Source organism: Petaurus breviceps, unplaced genomic scaffold (genome assembly GCF_028583685.1).
Source record: "Petaurus breviceps papuanus isolate PSGF00001 unplaced genomic scaffold, PetGlider_PUasm1.0 90601, whole genome shotgun sequence".
Lineage (NCBI taxonomy): Eukaryota > Metazoa > Chordata > Mammalia > Diprotodontia > Petauridae > Petaurus > Petaurus breviceps.
Genome location: NW_027187282.1, coordinates 147,541 through 160,888, shown reverse-complemented (window position 1 = coordinate 160,888; position 13,348 = coordinate 147,541). Strand labels below are relative to the sequence as shown.

General features: G+C 45.3%; 1 protein-coding gene across 1 annotated transcript; it reads right to left on the bottom strand.

Annotated features, from left to right (window-relative positions):
* Positions 1–8,752: 8,752 nt before the first annotated feature.
* LOC138142691 (inactive ribonuclease-like protein 10) lies at positions 8,753–9,355 on the bottom strand. Its single transcript, XM_069063805.1, has one exon. It carries the CDS (start codon positions 9,353–9,355, stop codon positions 8,753–8,755), a length of 603 nt encoding a protein of 200 aa, XP_068919906.1.
* Positions 9,356–13,348: the final 3,993 nt, after the last annotated feature.

Genomic DNA, 13,348 nt, shown 5'->3' with positions numbered 1-13,348 from the left:
CTATTTCTTCCTCTAACTCCCTTAACTTCTCCTTTAGGAATCTGGATGCTGTACCACTTGGTGCATAAGTGTTTAGTAATGACATTGCTTCATTTTCCATGGTGCCTTTTAGCAGGATATAGTTTCCTTCCTCATTTCTTTTAATTAGATCTATTTTTGCTTTGTCTGAGATCAGGATTGTTACCCCTGCCTTTTTTTTTTTACTTTGGCTGAAGTAAAATATATTCTACTCCAGCCTTTTACCTTTATCCTGTGTGTATCCCCCTGTTTCAAATGTGTTTCTTGTAAACAGCATATTGTAGGATTATGGTTTTTAATCCCTTGTGCTATCTGCCTCCATTTTATGGGAGATTTCATCCCATTCAGATTCACAGTAATGATTACTATCTGTATCTTCCCCTCCATCCTATTCCCTCCCCTGTTTATGCATTTATTTTTCTCCTTCTCCCTTCCCCTCCTTAAGAGTTTTCCTTTTGATCACTGCCTCCCTCAGTATCCCTTCCTTATCAGCCCCCCCTCCCTTTTGCAACCCTTTCACTTTACTACCTCTTCCCTCCCTTCTGACCACCCCCATTTCTTAGCCCTCCCCCCTCCCACTGCCTGTAGGGTATGATAGATTTTTATACTTAATGTAGTATATTATTTCTCCCTCAGTCCAAGTTTGACGAGAATAGATTTCATGCAATGCTCCTCTCCCTCCCCTCTTTCCCTCTAACAGTATCAGTCTTATGTCTCTTCTCGATAGAGTCCTATACTTAACTGATTATGTTATTCCCTCCTTACACCGAAACCAATGAGGGTGAAGCTGATATAATGTTCATCTCCCTCCCTTCTTTCCCTCTACTATAATGTTTTTATGCCTCTTTGTGTGTCACAATTTACGCTTTTCTGCTTCATTCTTTCCTCTTCTTCCATTTCAGTCCCTTTGCAGCCCTTAATAAGTTTTTTTTTTATCATCATTTGGTATAATTTATACCCACATCCTCCATTTATCTGTATCTGTTTTAGATGTCGCCATAAGCATAGGATTCTCAATATTATCAGGTATCAGCTTCCCATATAGGGATATAAACAGTTTGCTCTTATTAAATGACAAGTTGTGTGTGAGTGTGTGTTTCCCCTATTTACCTTTCTATGTCTCTCTTGAGTCTTGTAAATGGAGGTTGAATTTTCCATTGAGCTCTGGCTTTTTCATCAGGAAGGTCTGGAAGTCCTTTATATCATTGAATGACCTTCTCCTTGCCTGGAAGATTATGCTCAGTTTCGCTGGATAGCTGATCCTTGGTTGCAACCTGAGCTCTTTTGCCTTGGGAAATATCACATTCCAGTCCCTGTGATCTTTCAATGTAGAAGCTGCCAGATTCTGTGCAATCCTCACTGTAGTTCTGCAATATTTGAATTGTTTCTTTCTGGCTACTTGCAGTATTTTTTTCCTTTACCTGATAGTTCTGGAATTTGGCTACAACATTTCACAGACTTTTTAATTTGGGATCTCTTTCAGGAGGTGTCCGGTGGATTCTATTGATTTCTATTTTACCCTCTGTTTCTAGGATCTCAGGGAAGTTTTCCTGGATGAGCTCTTGAAAGATGTTGTTCAGGCTCATTTTTTCATCATGATTTTCTGGCAGACCAATAATGCTCAGATTATCTCTCCTGGATGTGTTTTCCGGATTAGCTATTTTTCCATTGAGATATTTTACCTCTTTTTTTTTCCCTAATTTTTCATTCTTGATGTTTTGTTTGACCGATTCTTGGTGTCTCAAAGAGTCATTAGCTTCAATTTGGTTGATTCTAATTTGTAGCAAATTATTTTCCTCAGTTAGTTTTTGAAGCTCTTTTTCCATATGCTCAAGATTTCATTTTTTAGTTCACACATTTTTCTTTTAAAGAAGCTGTTTTCTTCATTGTAATGTTTTTCTAGTCTCATTATTTTGATTTTAAAAGAATTATTCATTTTATCTCTATCTCTAATTTGGTTTTCAAAGTTCTAATCTAAGAATGTTTTCTGTGCTTGAGACCAGTTCATATTCCCTGTTGAGCCTTCAGCTGTGGGTGTGGAGTCAATACTGTCTCCTTCTGAATTTGGTTCCTCCCTCTCACAATAAATAGGATTCTAGAGTTTTGTCTTTGCAGTGTGTTTTTCACCCATTTTGAGGCAGGGCCTTAGCCACACCCTTCCTCTTGGGGTCCCAAGCCTTTACTGTTTAAAGTTTTGCTCTGGGGCAATAATTACTGTATTTTCAGGGTCAGAGGCGGGGGATTGAAGCAGCTGGGGTTCACTTTGCCATCGTGGTCCCTGGAAGTTCAGATAAGTGCTTTTTAAATTTCCAGGCTGTGGGTTGGTAGTCCCAGGAGTAGCTGCTGCTAGTGCCAGGGGCCCTGCATTTGTCTCTCACCCAACTCCGTCAAATCCCAGCCCTGCAGTGGTAGGCCTGGGAATGGCCTTGAGGTTGTTGAATCAACTTGTCAACACATTGACCAGGTGTAGTCCGGGCCTCCATGCACCCAAGTCCTCTGGGTGTTGCCCTTTAATCTGCATTTTCAACATCACTTTCTTAAGTCAAGATAACCAGATGGAGGCAGGACTTTCTCCTCTGGGGGCCATACTTTCTTCTCTCTACCTTCCCTTCAGATAAGGGGCAGAGTGGTTTGGGTTTGCCCCTCCTTTCCTCTCTCACCTCAGGGTTGGGGACATCTGTACGAATGATCTGTTCAACACCCAAACACCAACTAAGAAGATACCCTGAGCTCTGGTATCTTTATCATTTAAGAACATGTTTTAATTGAGTTACTCAATCAACCAACTGAAGGTGTAAAATGGGTTGGAACGATTCCCAGACAGTTTGTTGAGTTGTTACTCAAAGGCATAAACTAGTTGTCAACTTGAAAAGCATTTATTATAAGGTACAGGGGTGTGCTGGAGAAAGCTGGGATGAATGGTGAATTCTGAGCATTCATACCTCAGGAATTGGCAAATGCTACAAAGTAGAGCTCAATTGATTGTTCATTGTCTAGATGTAAGAAAGTGATGGAGAAAATTTTAATAAAGTAGCATAAACTTAAGTGTGCCATGCCCACATTTTCCAGCAGGCTGGTTGTTAAACATTTAGCAATTTGCATAAGGATCAGAGTATGGACAGGTAGGAAAGGCTCAAGCTATAAAGGGCTTCAAAAGCTAAACGGAGGACTTTACATTCAATCCTCAAGGTACTGGGATGCCTTGTTGTTTAGTTTTTTCTCAGTCATGTCCCACTCTTTGTGACCCATTTGGGGTTTTCTTGGCAGAGATACTGGCGTTGTTTGCCACTTCCTTCACCAGCTCCTTCTCCAGCATCCTGCAGATGAAGAAACTGAGACTCATCTTCCTGATTCCTGGCCCAGGCTCTGCCCACTGTGCCACTGGAACTTATTGAATGGGGAAGGGGGGGCACTGAATCAGATCTTTGCTAGATGTTAAAAACCTAGTTACCCAAGTTAGGAAGGAGCAAAGGGCTTCCAGCCATCAGATGAAATCGGACCTTTTGAGGTTGGTTGAAAACTTAGCTGAGCCTGGGATATACCAACAAACATTGCAACATCTGCTTTAAGAGTAGAGTCTCTGGAACTCTGAGGGGGCAGAGCCCTTAGACACATCTGAGAGTTAATCTAAGGGGAGGGCTGGGAAGGGGTTAGACCACAGGGAATGGGGAATGCCACACTCTGCTGGCTTGAATAGGTGAGCTCAGGGTGGAGTTGTACACCTGTGGGCATGAACTTTCTAAGGACTTCCATCCAAACAGGGTGAGTGCCCAAACTTGAGTGCCCTTTCCCCTGTCTCCAAATGGACTTGTAGGAGAGTGGGTCACAGACTTTTTCTGAAAGCTAAGTAACTCTGGCTAACTGACACTGACTCACTAATCTGTGGGGAGCACAGCAGTGGGGGCTCCTGTATGACTCCAGATTCAGTCTAAATGTCTTCTATGGGAAATGTACAGCATTATGAATGAAAGAAAGAGGAGCTTGTCATGTTCAACAGGCAGTGCTGAGTGGTCAAACGAAAAGTAAACCCTCCAGCCAGTTAGACTGTACACAGTCAGATGGCCAAAAGGTTCTCTGTTTGCACTCTCTGGATGTGCCAAAACTACACACAGGAAGTGCATGCTTGTGGGTCTACCATCACTTTGTGTGGAGAAATGGCCAAGGACGTCTTCAGGAACAGCTTAGGACAGAGCAAGGGCCTCATTTTTGAATGGACACCTGATGACCACCAAGCACATGGAGGGAGATCATGTTGATCTTTCTCAGATGCTTGGAGGGGGATGGTGGGCTCCCCCAGGGTGACACTCCACTGGGATCCCAGGCACTGCCCATCTCTATGATCACGACCGGCCAGCATCATCTCCCTTTCTGCTCCTTGGTCCCAGCAGGGAGAAGAGCCAGCTGCCAGCACAACTGCAGCTTCTCAGGACCCTGCCCCACCCCTGCTGCCACTGCCAACTCTCTTCGATAGTGCAAACTTACACCTAGCTGGTGGTGCCACAGTGGACAGAGCAGTGGCCCTGGAGTCAGGAGGACCTGAATTCCCATCTGCTCTCAGACACTGACTAGCTGTGTGACCCTGGGCAAGTCACATCAATGCTGTCTGACTCGGTCTCCTCAACTGTGAAATGGGGATAACAACAGCTCCTACTTCCCAGGGGTGATGTGGGGATCACATGAGGTAATACTGTGGAAACCCTTAGCCCGGTGCCTGGCACGTGGCAGCTGCTATAGAGATGCTTCTCGCTGCACTGATGGATGGTCACCTATTCCCAAATTGAGCCTCTTGTTACTGTTCCTCCAGCTATAGGAGCCTGTGAGTGATCTGTTTTCTCCCAGAAGCATGCTGCTCAGGAGGACTCTTCTCTCTCCAGAAGGTCCAACCTCTGCATTCTTAGACTCTGGTTACCATGGAGGCAATCCACCAGACTGGCACTGCCGAGACAATCTCCCTTTTCTGTTACAAGACCACAAGACAGTCTAGCTGGGTTTGTGCTTCCTAAGAAACGCCCCTCCTCTGCCTCGGATTGAGGAACACTGTCTACAAGCCCTCTCCTTGGGGCAGGGGGGATGGTTGTTAAGCTCCTGTCTGACAGGTGCTTCTGTGGGAACACTTGATATCCCTGCCCTGGCTACTGCCCTATTTGACTGGAAAAGTGTCCTAACAGGCACTCTCCTGCCAGAAAAAAAAATGGGAATAAAACTGTAGGCACACTCACATGACTCCCCCAAGCTTCTGTCCCAAGGCAGCCATTAATAATTGGGGCAGGGTGGGAGCAGGGAGCCAAGGCAGGCCCATGGTGAGGAGGGAGGAGAAGTAATATCTGCAGACCCTGCCTGCCCACACTCCACACACTGTACTCTGGAAGAAAGGGAAAAGGGGACAAGGGGAAAAGGCCTGTCAGGTTTGTGGTGACCTTTGTAAGCTAGCAGAAAGGGCACTCCTCTCACCAAAGACCATTGTCCCAAGCTTCCTGGCCAAATGAGCCTTCGTGGGGCAGCCCCAGACACCAGAGCCCACTCCTCAGTGGGACCTCTGCAGAATCCCCTTCCTCTTGGCACAGCCACAGCCACACCTGAGACTCCTAAGAAAGATCAAGTGAGGGTTCCCCTGCCCTCCAGGAGGCGTGTGTATCAAACATGGGCACACTGCCTTGCAGGCTCTTCAAGGTGAGTTCATGAAGCAAACTCCCTTGGCCAACCCCCAGCAGAGGGGCCAGAGCCTCACTATTGAGTGACTTAAACAGGAAAATTCTGTGCAAGGAGACCAGCCTTTAAGAGGGTGGGTGAGCCAAGCCAAGGGAGGCTGCAGCTGCTCATGGTTCTGTTTATTTCATGGTGGCAGGTGCTACCATGGTGTCATCACTTCACTGCTAGCACTGACAGGGGAGCCTGCACCCCTGGGACCTCCACTCTCTAGAGCTCCGATGTGCTTGGGCTTTCCCCTCCTCTGAGAGGCTTCTGCCTCCCGTGATGGTTTGGTCCCTCTTCCCAACTGGGAAAAATGATCCAAGGCCAAGGAAAGTAGAAAGGGTTCAGTTCAGCTCAACAACTCAACATTTGTCAAGCACCCTCTGACTCTGTGGGTTAGGCACTGGGCTCGGGGTGGGAGAGGGGGTGAGGGCAAGTGACTGATGGTGGGAGAGGGAGGTCAGGGCCCAACAAGAACATGAGAGGAAGGAGGGAGGGTAGTTTAAAGCCTGCTCTGGCCTTGGCTCACATCCACGGGCATCCTTCTCCCTCACTCCTTCTCAGCCCTCTTCACCTCTCCCTGCTCCTGAATGAATGGAGGCTGCTGGGAAATGGAGTTCTTCCCCTCTGAAGGGAACTATGATATATCCTAACTTCATATCATTCCTCCTTTCTTAACGCCTTTGTAATGGCAAGCAAAGCCGTACTTTGCTGTTTGTTTCAGCTATTAAATTGCCTTTGAGCCTCACCTTTGACTGTGTTGAGTCTTTGTTGGAAACAGTATACATTGTGTTAGGCCCTTAATAGGCCTAAGAGAATTAGGACACCTTCCTTGCCATCATATGAAGCAAATGGTAGGAATAGCTTTCCAAAAGAGAGGAACAGGAAGGAGCAGAGCAGATAAACATTTGAGCACCAGCTGGGACCAAGCAGAGCTAAGAGAGAGAATGTTTGTGATGTTGGCACTCTGTCTGATCTGTTTTGGTGTTACTTTGTCAGACAGAAGTATTCTGTTGATTTGTGTTGATTGCTCATACAGAAAGAAAATTGAGATCATAGTGACAGCAGTGTGTGTAAATATTGTTGTAGCCCTGTTAAGCTTTGTTTTCCTAGAACTAGAAACTGTGAAGAGCTTGGAGTGGAGCAGTCCCTGTGAGCTTTGATATGGAACAGAATCGGAGAGCTGCCTGCATGTGAATCCAGGCAACAGTTGGGTGAATCCAGCCAAGAGAGGGAAGTGTGGAAGCAGAGCCATATGGTTTGGAAATCAGCCAAAAGTTAAGATGAAAGCAGACTTTACTTGGCTACTCAGTGCTGACTGATGATATTGTAACTTTCTGTGATCTAGGGGTGGATTGCCTTTGTACTTTCCACTACACTTTAAGGATGATTGGAAGCCAGCCTGGAGTCAGAATTAAAGACAACTTTACTTGAGTACTCTATATTGATTGAGGAAATTGTGACTTACTGAATGACATATTTTGTCTAAGACTATGTGGCCATCTTGGCAATAAGGTGGTGTCTTCCCCAGATGGAACGTGGACACATTCAGAGCACAGGCCTGAATTTCTTGTATTTCTGACCCCAGCATTTAGTGTTGGCACATATAAATGTATGCACAAGTAGGGCCCAATTCCACAAGTGCCTTTTCATTTTATTACTCTTCTAGGCCATGCACTCTGTTCTGTTTCTCTTTCCTCCCCTCCCAGTCTCAGCCATTTACTTAACCACCTAACCCTTATCTCTCTCTGTCTCTTTCTATTTTCCCTACCTCCATTCTTCTCTCTGTCTCTCCCTGTCTCTCTCCCTGTCTCTCTGTCTCTGTCTCTCTCTCTGTCTCTGTCTCTGTCTCTCTCTCCTCTACCCCCTGGTCCCATGACCCTCTTTTCTGCCCCCACTCACATACTCACTAACTTGTCTGATAACACACAGACAGTTGTGCTTCTACCATCCTACAGGGTTTGTTTCCTGGGTCTCTTGTGTCGCAATAAAGTCTTTTCTTTATTGGTCAAGTCCCGGCCTTCAGTCCATCAAATATTTATTAGCACTTACTTTGTCAAAGTGACTTGCTATCTTTTGACATGTTCCCTGCCTTCTCAGTACTTACTGTTTAGGAAATAATATGACACCTGCACCTGTGTCAGAGTGTGGAAGACCAGTTTTACCTTGGTGGAGAAGAGGGGGTAGAGTCTCTTGGGAATGCTGCCTTCTATGGAAGTTTGTTACAGTATGACAACTATACACCACAGAACCAGCCATGCCCATGTGCTCCACCATCAGTTTCTACATCCTTGCTTCAGTTGATGACATAAAAACAAAATTTTCAGCTTGCTCTCACATTTCCGTGATTGTTCTAGTGATACTAGATAGCTAATGGAGTTGCTGTCTTTAAGCATGGATTCATTAATGTAGAACTGATTTTCATTTGCTGTTACAATTACTACTGGCTTACAATTAACAAACATTCACAAATTTTGAATATTTTATTTGCATTAAAATCATGGAGATTCAGTTTAGTACAATTCTAATCAAGGCCAGATTTCCCTAAGGACCATATATTCAGTCCAACAGGACTAGATCAGCAGCATCAGTCCATTTATACCCCACCCTGGATGGGAAGGGGAGAAAAGAAGATACTGGCCATTGAAAGAATCCAAACGTACTGACCTACCTCTCTGTTTTTTCCCATGCTAGGAGAGGAATGGAAACAACCTTTTTTCTCCAACTCTGCCTGAGGGGCAGCCCCTCATACTTATCTCCCATTCAGTGGAAGATTCTTCACTATGGTAATTGCTGCTGGGCTGCTTTAAGAGGTGAGTGATAGGAGAAATGATTTTAATTCCCAAGGCCTTCCCTGCACAGTCATTAAAACTAAAAGGAAGAAGAGAAAGGAAGACCATGACCATGAGAGAATTACAACTCTGGACAGACATTAGTTTCCTCCTTTATAAATTGCCCAGATGATCCCTATAGCCCCTTCCCAACTTTGGCCCTATGACCCCATGCTAAGGTTAAGAACTAACAGGAGGAGAACATTTCCTGTTTAATAGTTAAAGCTCTCAGGGTCCATCCCATCACAGGCAATGGTGATTGTCACAATCAGAGGGGTGCTTTGGTAGTAACACTTTTTGGGGAAGACTATGTCCTTGGTTAGTTGGCAGACAGTTAGTTTTAAAGGTTCACTGTTCTGGTGACATTTGTTCTCTTTCTTACACGGAATGCTTGGCGTGGCCCAGATTGCTTTGACTGTGTCTAGGTTTTCATGGATAAAGGTGTGCTTAACCTTACAGACACTCTTCTGGGCCATCATGATATTGCAGTCCCTATTAAACTGAACCTGCCTCAGGTAGGACACATCCTCGTCATGGACAAGCTCCTCACCCAGCACTTCATCTTCTCTGAGAAAGGCCTCTGCCAAGGGTGACTCAATGGAATCCAGCAATAGCATGTCATTCTCAGCAGCCTCCTGGGCTTCCATGGCCTTGGTGCCATCCCAGTCTTCAGCTGCCTCCTCCCACGAGTCACTGGCCCACAGCTGATTCAAGAGCTCCTGACTGTCCTCTAGGATTGCTGGAGCCGACTGATGGCCCCCCGCCAGACCCAGGAGGAACAGCAGCATGGGGAAGATCTTTAGAACTGTATTCATCTTTCCCATGGAAGAAAAGAGGTAGGGTTGAGGGAGTTAAGGAGAGTGGTGGGAATCTCTTTTCAAAACACTTGTACCCCTGTACTCTTTTAGTCTGGTCATTTGGTGTCACTCCATCTCAGTTCAGGAAAGAGTATCCATTCTCTCTTCATGCTTCATATTTCGCTAACTCTTCCTCCTTTGCTGCCTGGACTGACATTCCAATTCTGTCCTTTCCCCTCCCCATTCCCTGGGATGTGGTTTCACAGAAACAAGGTCTAATTGTGGCCCAATGCTTCTTGATATGATAAATGTCAGGGCTGGCTAGAGCTGGAAATGAACTGAGAGTGAGGAGTTTGGGTTTGGGTCACATGTAATGGCAACCTTAGTGGGGAAAGATGGAAGTCAATAGGTACTCCCTTTGAACAGAAATGAACTGCAAGACCCTTAAAGAGTAAGCCAAGGTTGTTCTACAAGTGTCTTTTTTTTCTTGAATAAAAGTAAAATCCTCCCATTCTGGCAGGAGCTTGAACTCCAGGCCCCTAAGGAAGGAAATGGCATAGAAGGTGGTATCAGCAAAGGGACTGTCCCTCCCTCCTGCCTCTGGCACCTGGATTAAAAGGACTGTCCCCTCCAGGTGTGAAGAGTCTTGGTTCTAAACAGTGCCAGTGGGGAAACCAGCTCCATATAATGGGAAGCAACAGAGCAACCACTGAGCTCTTATTTGGAAGGCTCTGGTTCTAGCCCTTGCTCTGTCACTCCTTTGGGAGAGTCATTCAGCCCTTGTGGGCTTCACTTGCATCCTCAGCAAAATTAAAGCATTAGACTAGATGATCTTTACGGCCCTTTACAGCTCCCAAGAGTCTATGGAGTCATTTTTAAGGTCATTCTCTCTTGCTGTGAAATCTAGTTATTCCTCTCCCTTGCCCCCGCCCCTCACTGTGAGAAGAAAGGCCCCCAGAAGCGATGTCAGTCCCCTGAGCCAAGTCTGCTGTGAAGAGGATGAAGATTCTTCTTTGATTTATTGGGACCTTGGAGCCTTGACAATAGCAAGAGGAGAAGAACAAAAAAGAGAAAGAAGGCCATAGCTCACATTGACATAGTGCTTTAAGCAAAGAACCTCACATGTGTTATCTTATTGGATCCTGACAACAATCCAGGGTTAGGTGCTGTTATTAGCTCCATTTCACAGATGAGGAGAGGGAGGCAGGATTACCAGCTGGGCTCTACCTGACTCTCTACTCACCATGCCACCTAGCTGCTGTGAAAGGTCCCTTCCTCAAGTGACCAACGAGCAAAGGTTCTCTTCCTTCTGCTACCAATTAACTTTGAATTCGAAGTTGCTCTTAAGCCACAGAGTTGAAACTGAAAGGCAGCAGCTAACAAACAGGCCTCCCAGACCTAAAGACAAATGAGCAAGCAGCCATCTGGCTATGAGCCTGGGCTCCATCTCATTTTCTGCACTGCCATCACTACTTACCTTAGTTTTAGTGCTTTTCCTCTGTTGGTCACCTCCAATTCATTCCATTCATACACGTTTCTACATAGTTGTCTACTTATTGTCTCTCCTATCAGATTGAACTACTTGAAAGCACGGACCATCTTTTGCCTTCCTTTTTACCCCTGGTGCTTAGCACAGAGCCTGGTACATAATCAATGTGCTTATCAATGGTGCTTAATCAATGACTTGCTGACTTACCTAAGTACCGGAGGCTTCCAAGGCTCCCTTCGACTATAATCTTCACCCCAACCTTACAAGGTCGGATTCCTTCCTCCTGGGTCAGTTGCCTGGAAACTGGGCTGCAGAAAAAAAAAAAAAACTGGTGCATCTCCCAGTAATTCCACGTACCCTTAAATACAGTCCTGCTCCACCAATCTTTGAGCACACTCTGAGCCAGCCTTTGCTCCTACCCACACAAGCCCTGTGAAACTGGGCCACAGAGATCCTGGAAGCTTTCCAAACACCAAGAAAGGAAATAACTTTGGAATGGAAGAGGGTAGGTAGATCTGTTCCATCAATGGGCTGTTCCACTCCTTGCTTACACCCACAGCCCTGCTGTATGTAGCTGATCTCAAGTTGGCCAACCAGATCTGACCATCTTTCAATTCTTGTTAATTTAACTCTTTCCTTGGGGAAAACAACACATCTGGTCTTCATTGCACACAACTCTCCATTGTGGCTGTTTGGCTTTCAATTTCAAGGACACAAATTATGCCGGTGCTTAGATTGGACTTCTGTACCAGATGTGAATTTATACAGCCCCTATATTAATACTGTCCCTACTTTCATGATCTTCCACAACACTGATGGATCGATTTTTATCACCTAATCAACAACCCAATTTCCATAAGGTAATTCTGACTCTTCAAATCCTTTGGCCCTAGGTCAGAGTAGTTCCACAGCAGGATTCTCTGTGGAGAGCCCAAATTACCAATGTCATCTTCATGCCTAGAACAAGAGTGAAAAAACTAATTTGGCCAAAACAGGATGAAAGCACCTTTGGATGGACTTGAAAGGATTATTTATCCTTGGCTATTCGATGAAGATAACACCATACAAGAAGCCCCTGGTGACTGGATGAGAGGATTAATCACCCTTCCAACAGTTAGGAGGTAGAAGTGCTCTCTCTCTTTTGGGGGAGCAGGGACTTCTCTCTTCCTCTACACACCCACTGGCCCTGTTGCTTGAACAGTAGGAGACTACAGGAAGGAATCAAGGATTCCAGCATCTAACCTCAGCTGAATGAAGGTCTCCAACCAAGCTCCTCAGGAGGAGTCCATTAAGTTTGTGAAAGTGATGAGCAAAGTCACACAGTCTCAGTTTCCTGTCTGACTTCTTTGCCAGGTGAGAGCACTGTGAACTCCAGACAGCCAGAGGCTTTGGATTTCTTTGGATTTTCCCAGTCCTAGCCCTCATCCCCTGTGATAGTAATGGAATATAAAGTTCCCCCTGTATTGGCTTTGTTTTCAAATTGATTGTGTTAAAACCCAGAGCTTGTTAATCCCACCTGTGGGATGGACTTGTTCATGTGAAAAGAAAGTCCTGAACTTGGAGGAGCTGGTGACGTAGATTTGGAGAGACAAGAGAGAGGCAGAAGAACTTTTTGGAAGCAAAACCTCGTGGAGGGAGAGAGAGACTGAGAGAATTGCTGGGGGCCACTTTGAATTGCCCTGGACTTTTGAGACTGCCCCCTGAGCTGCCAAGGACTGAGGAGACATGGGTGTTCTGCTGGTACTTTGTCTGCTTTGATTTTGTTTTGCCAGATTTGTCCACTGGTGAAAGACAGTCCTTTTGTTGAAGAAGTCCTGGAACCTGGCTGTTGGCTAAGAGCTCCTGAGACTGTCCTGCAGACAGAGAGTGAATACTGTCCACTGCTGAAGGACAGTGCTGTTGTTGCAGGGGTCTGGGAAACTTTCTGTTGGTTCAGAAGCCCTGAAGAAGGATTTTCTTGTTGTATGTTTACAGAAATCCTGGGAGAGGGTTTTGCTAATGTTTTCAGGGGTTCTAGGACTGTTCTACAGACAGAGGATGAATTAATGAAGGGACTGGCAATGTATCTTGTGGCCTTGCTAAGCCTTGTCTCTCCAGGAACTAGGATTGCTGAGAACTTGCCTCTTGTCAAGACGAAGAAAAGACCTCCATCTGGGTATTAAGTGCTATGCTTAAACTTGTTGTAACTCTGGGGTAGATTGAATTGTGATCCAGGGGTGGGGAACTTTTGACCTTTTTGTGTTCTATTGTTGAACAAATGAATGTACTTTACTTATGTTTGGAAACTAATCTCCATTTGAGAAGAGGGGTTTTGTGATGGACTAAATGAAGGTACAGCCTAGGGGTGGAGTAGTATTTAGAACAGGGACTTTGTAATTGATTGAATAAATGGAAAGTCCTGGGGTGGGGTAGTACTTGGACATTATTTCATCACACTTAGTAAATGCTGTATTTTGAATGATGTCATGTTTTGATCTTCTCTGTTCTTGGTTGGTCACTGAATAAAATGGAGAGCACCTATG

Bases quoted from the DNA above. Each gene is read 5' to 3' on its own strand.
- LOC138142691 (XM_069063805.1), bottom strand. From the start codon at position 9,355: ATGAATACAGTTCTAAAGATCTTCCCCATGCTGCTGTTCCTCCTGGGT.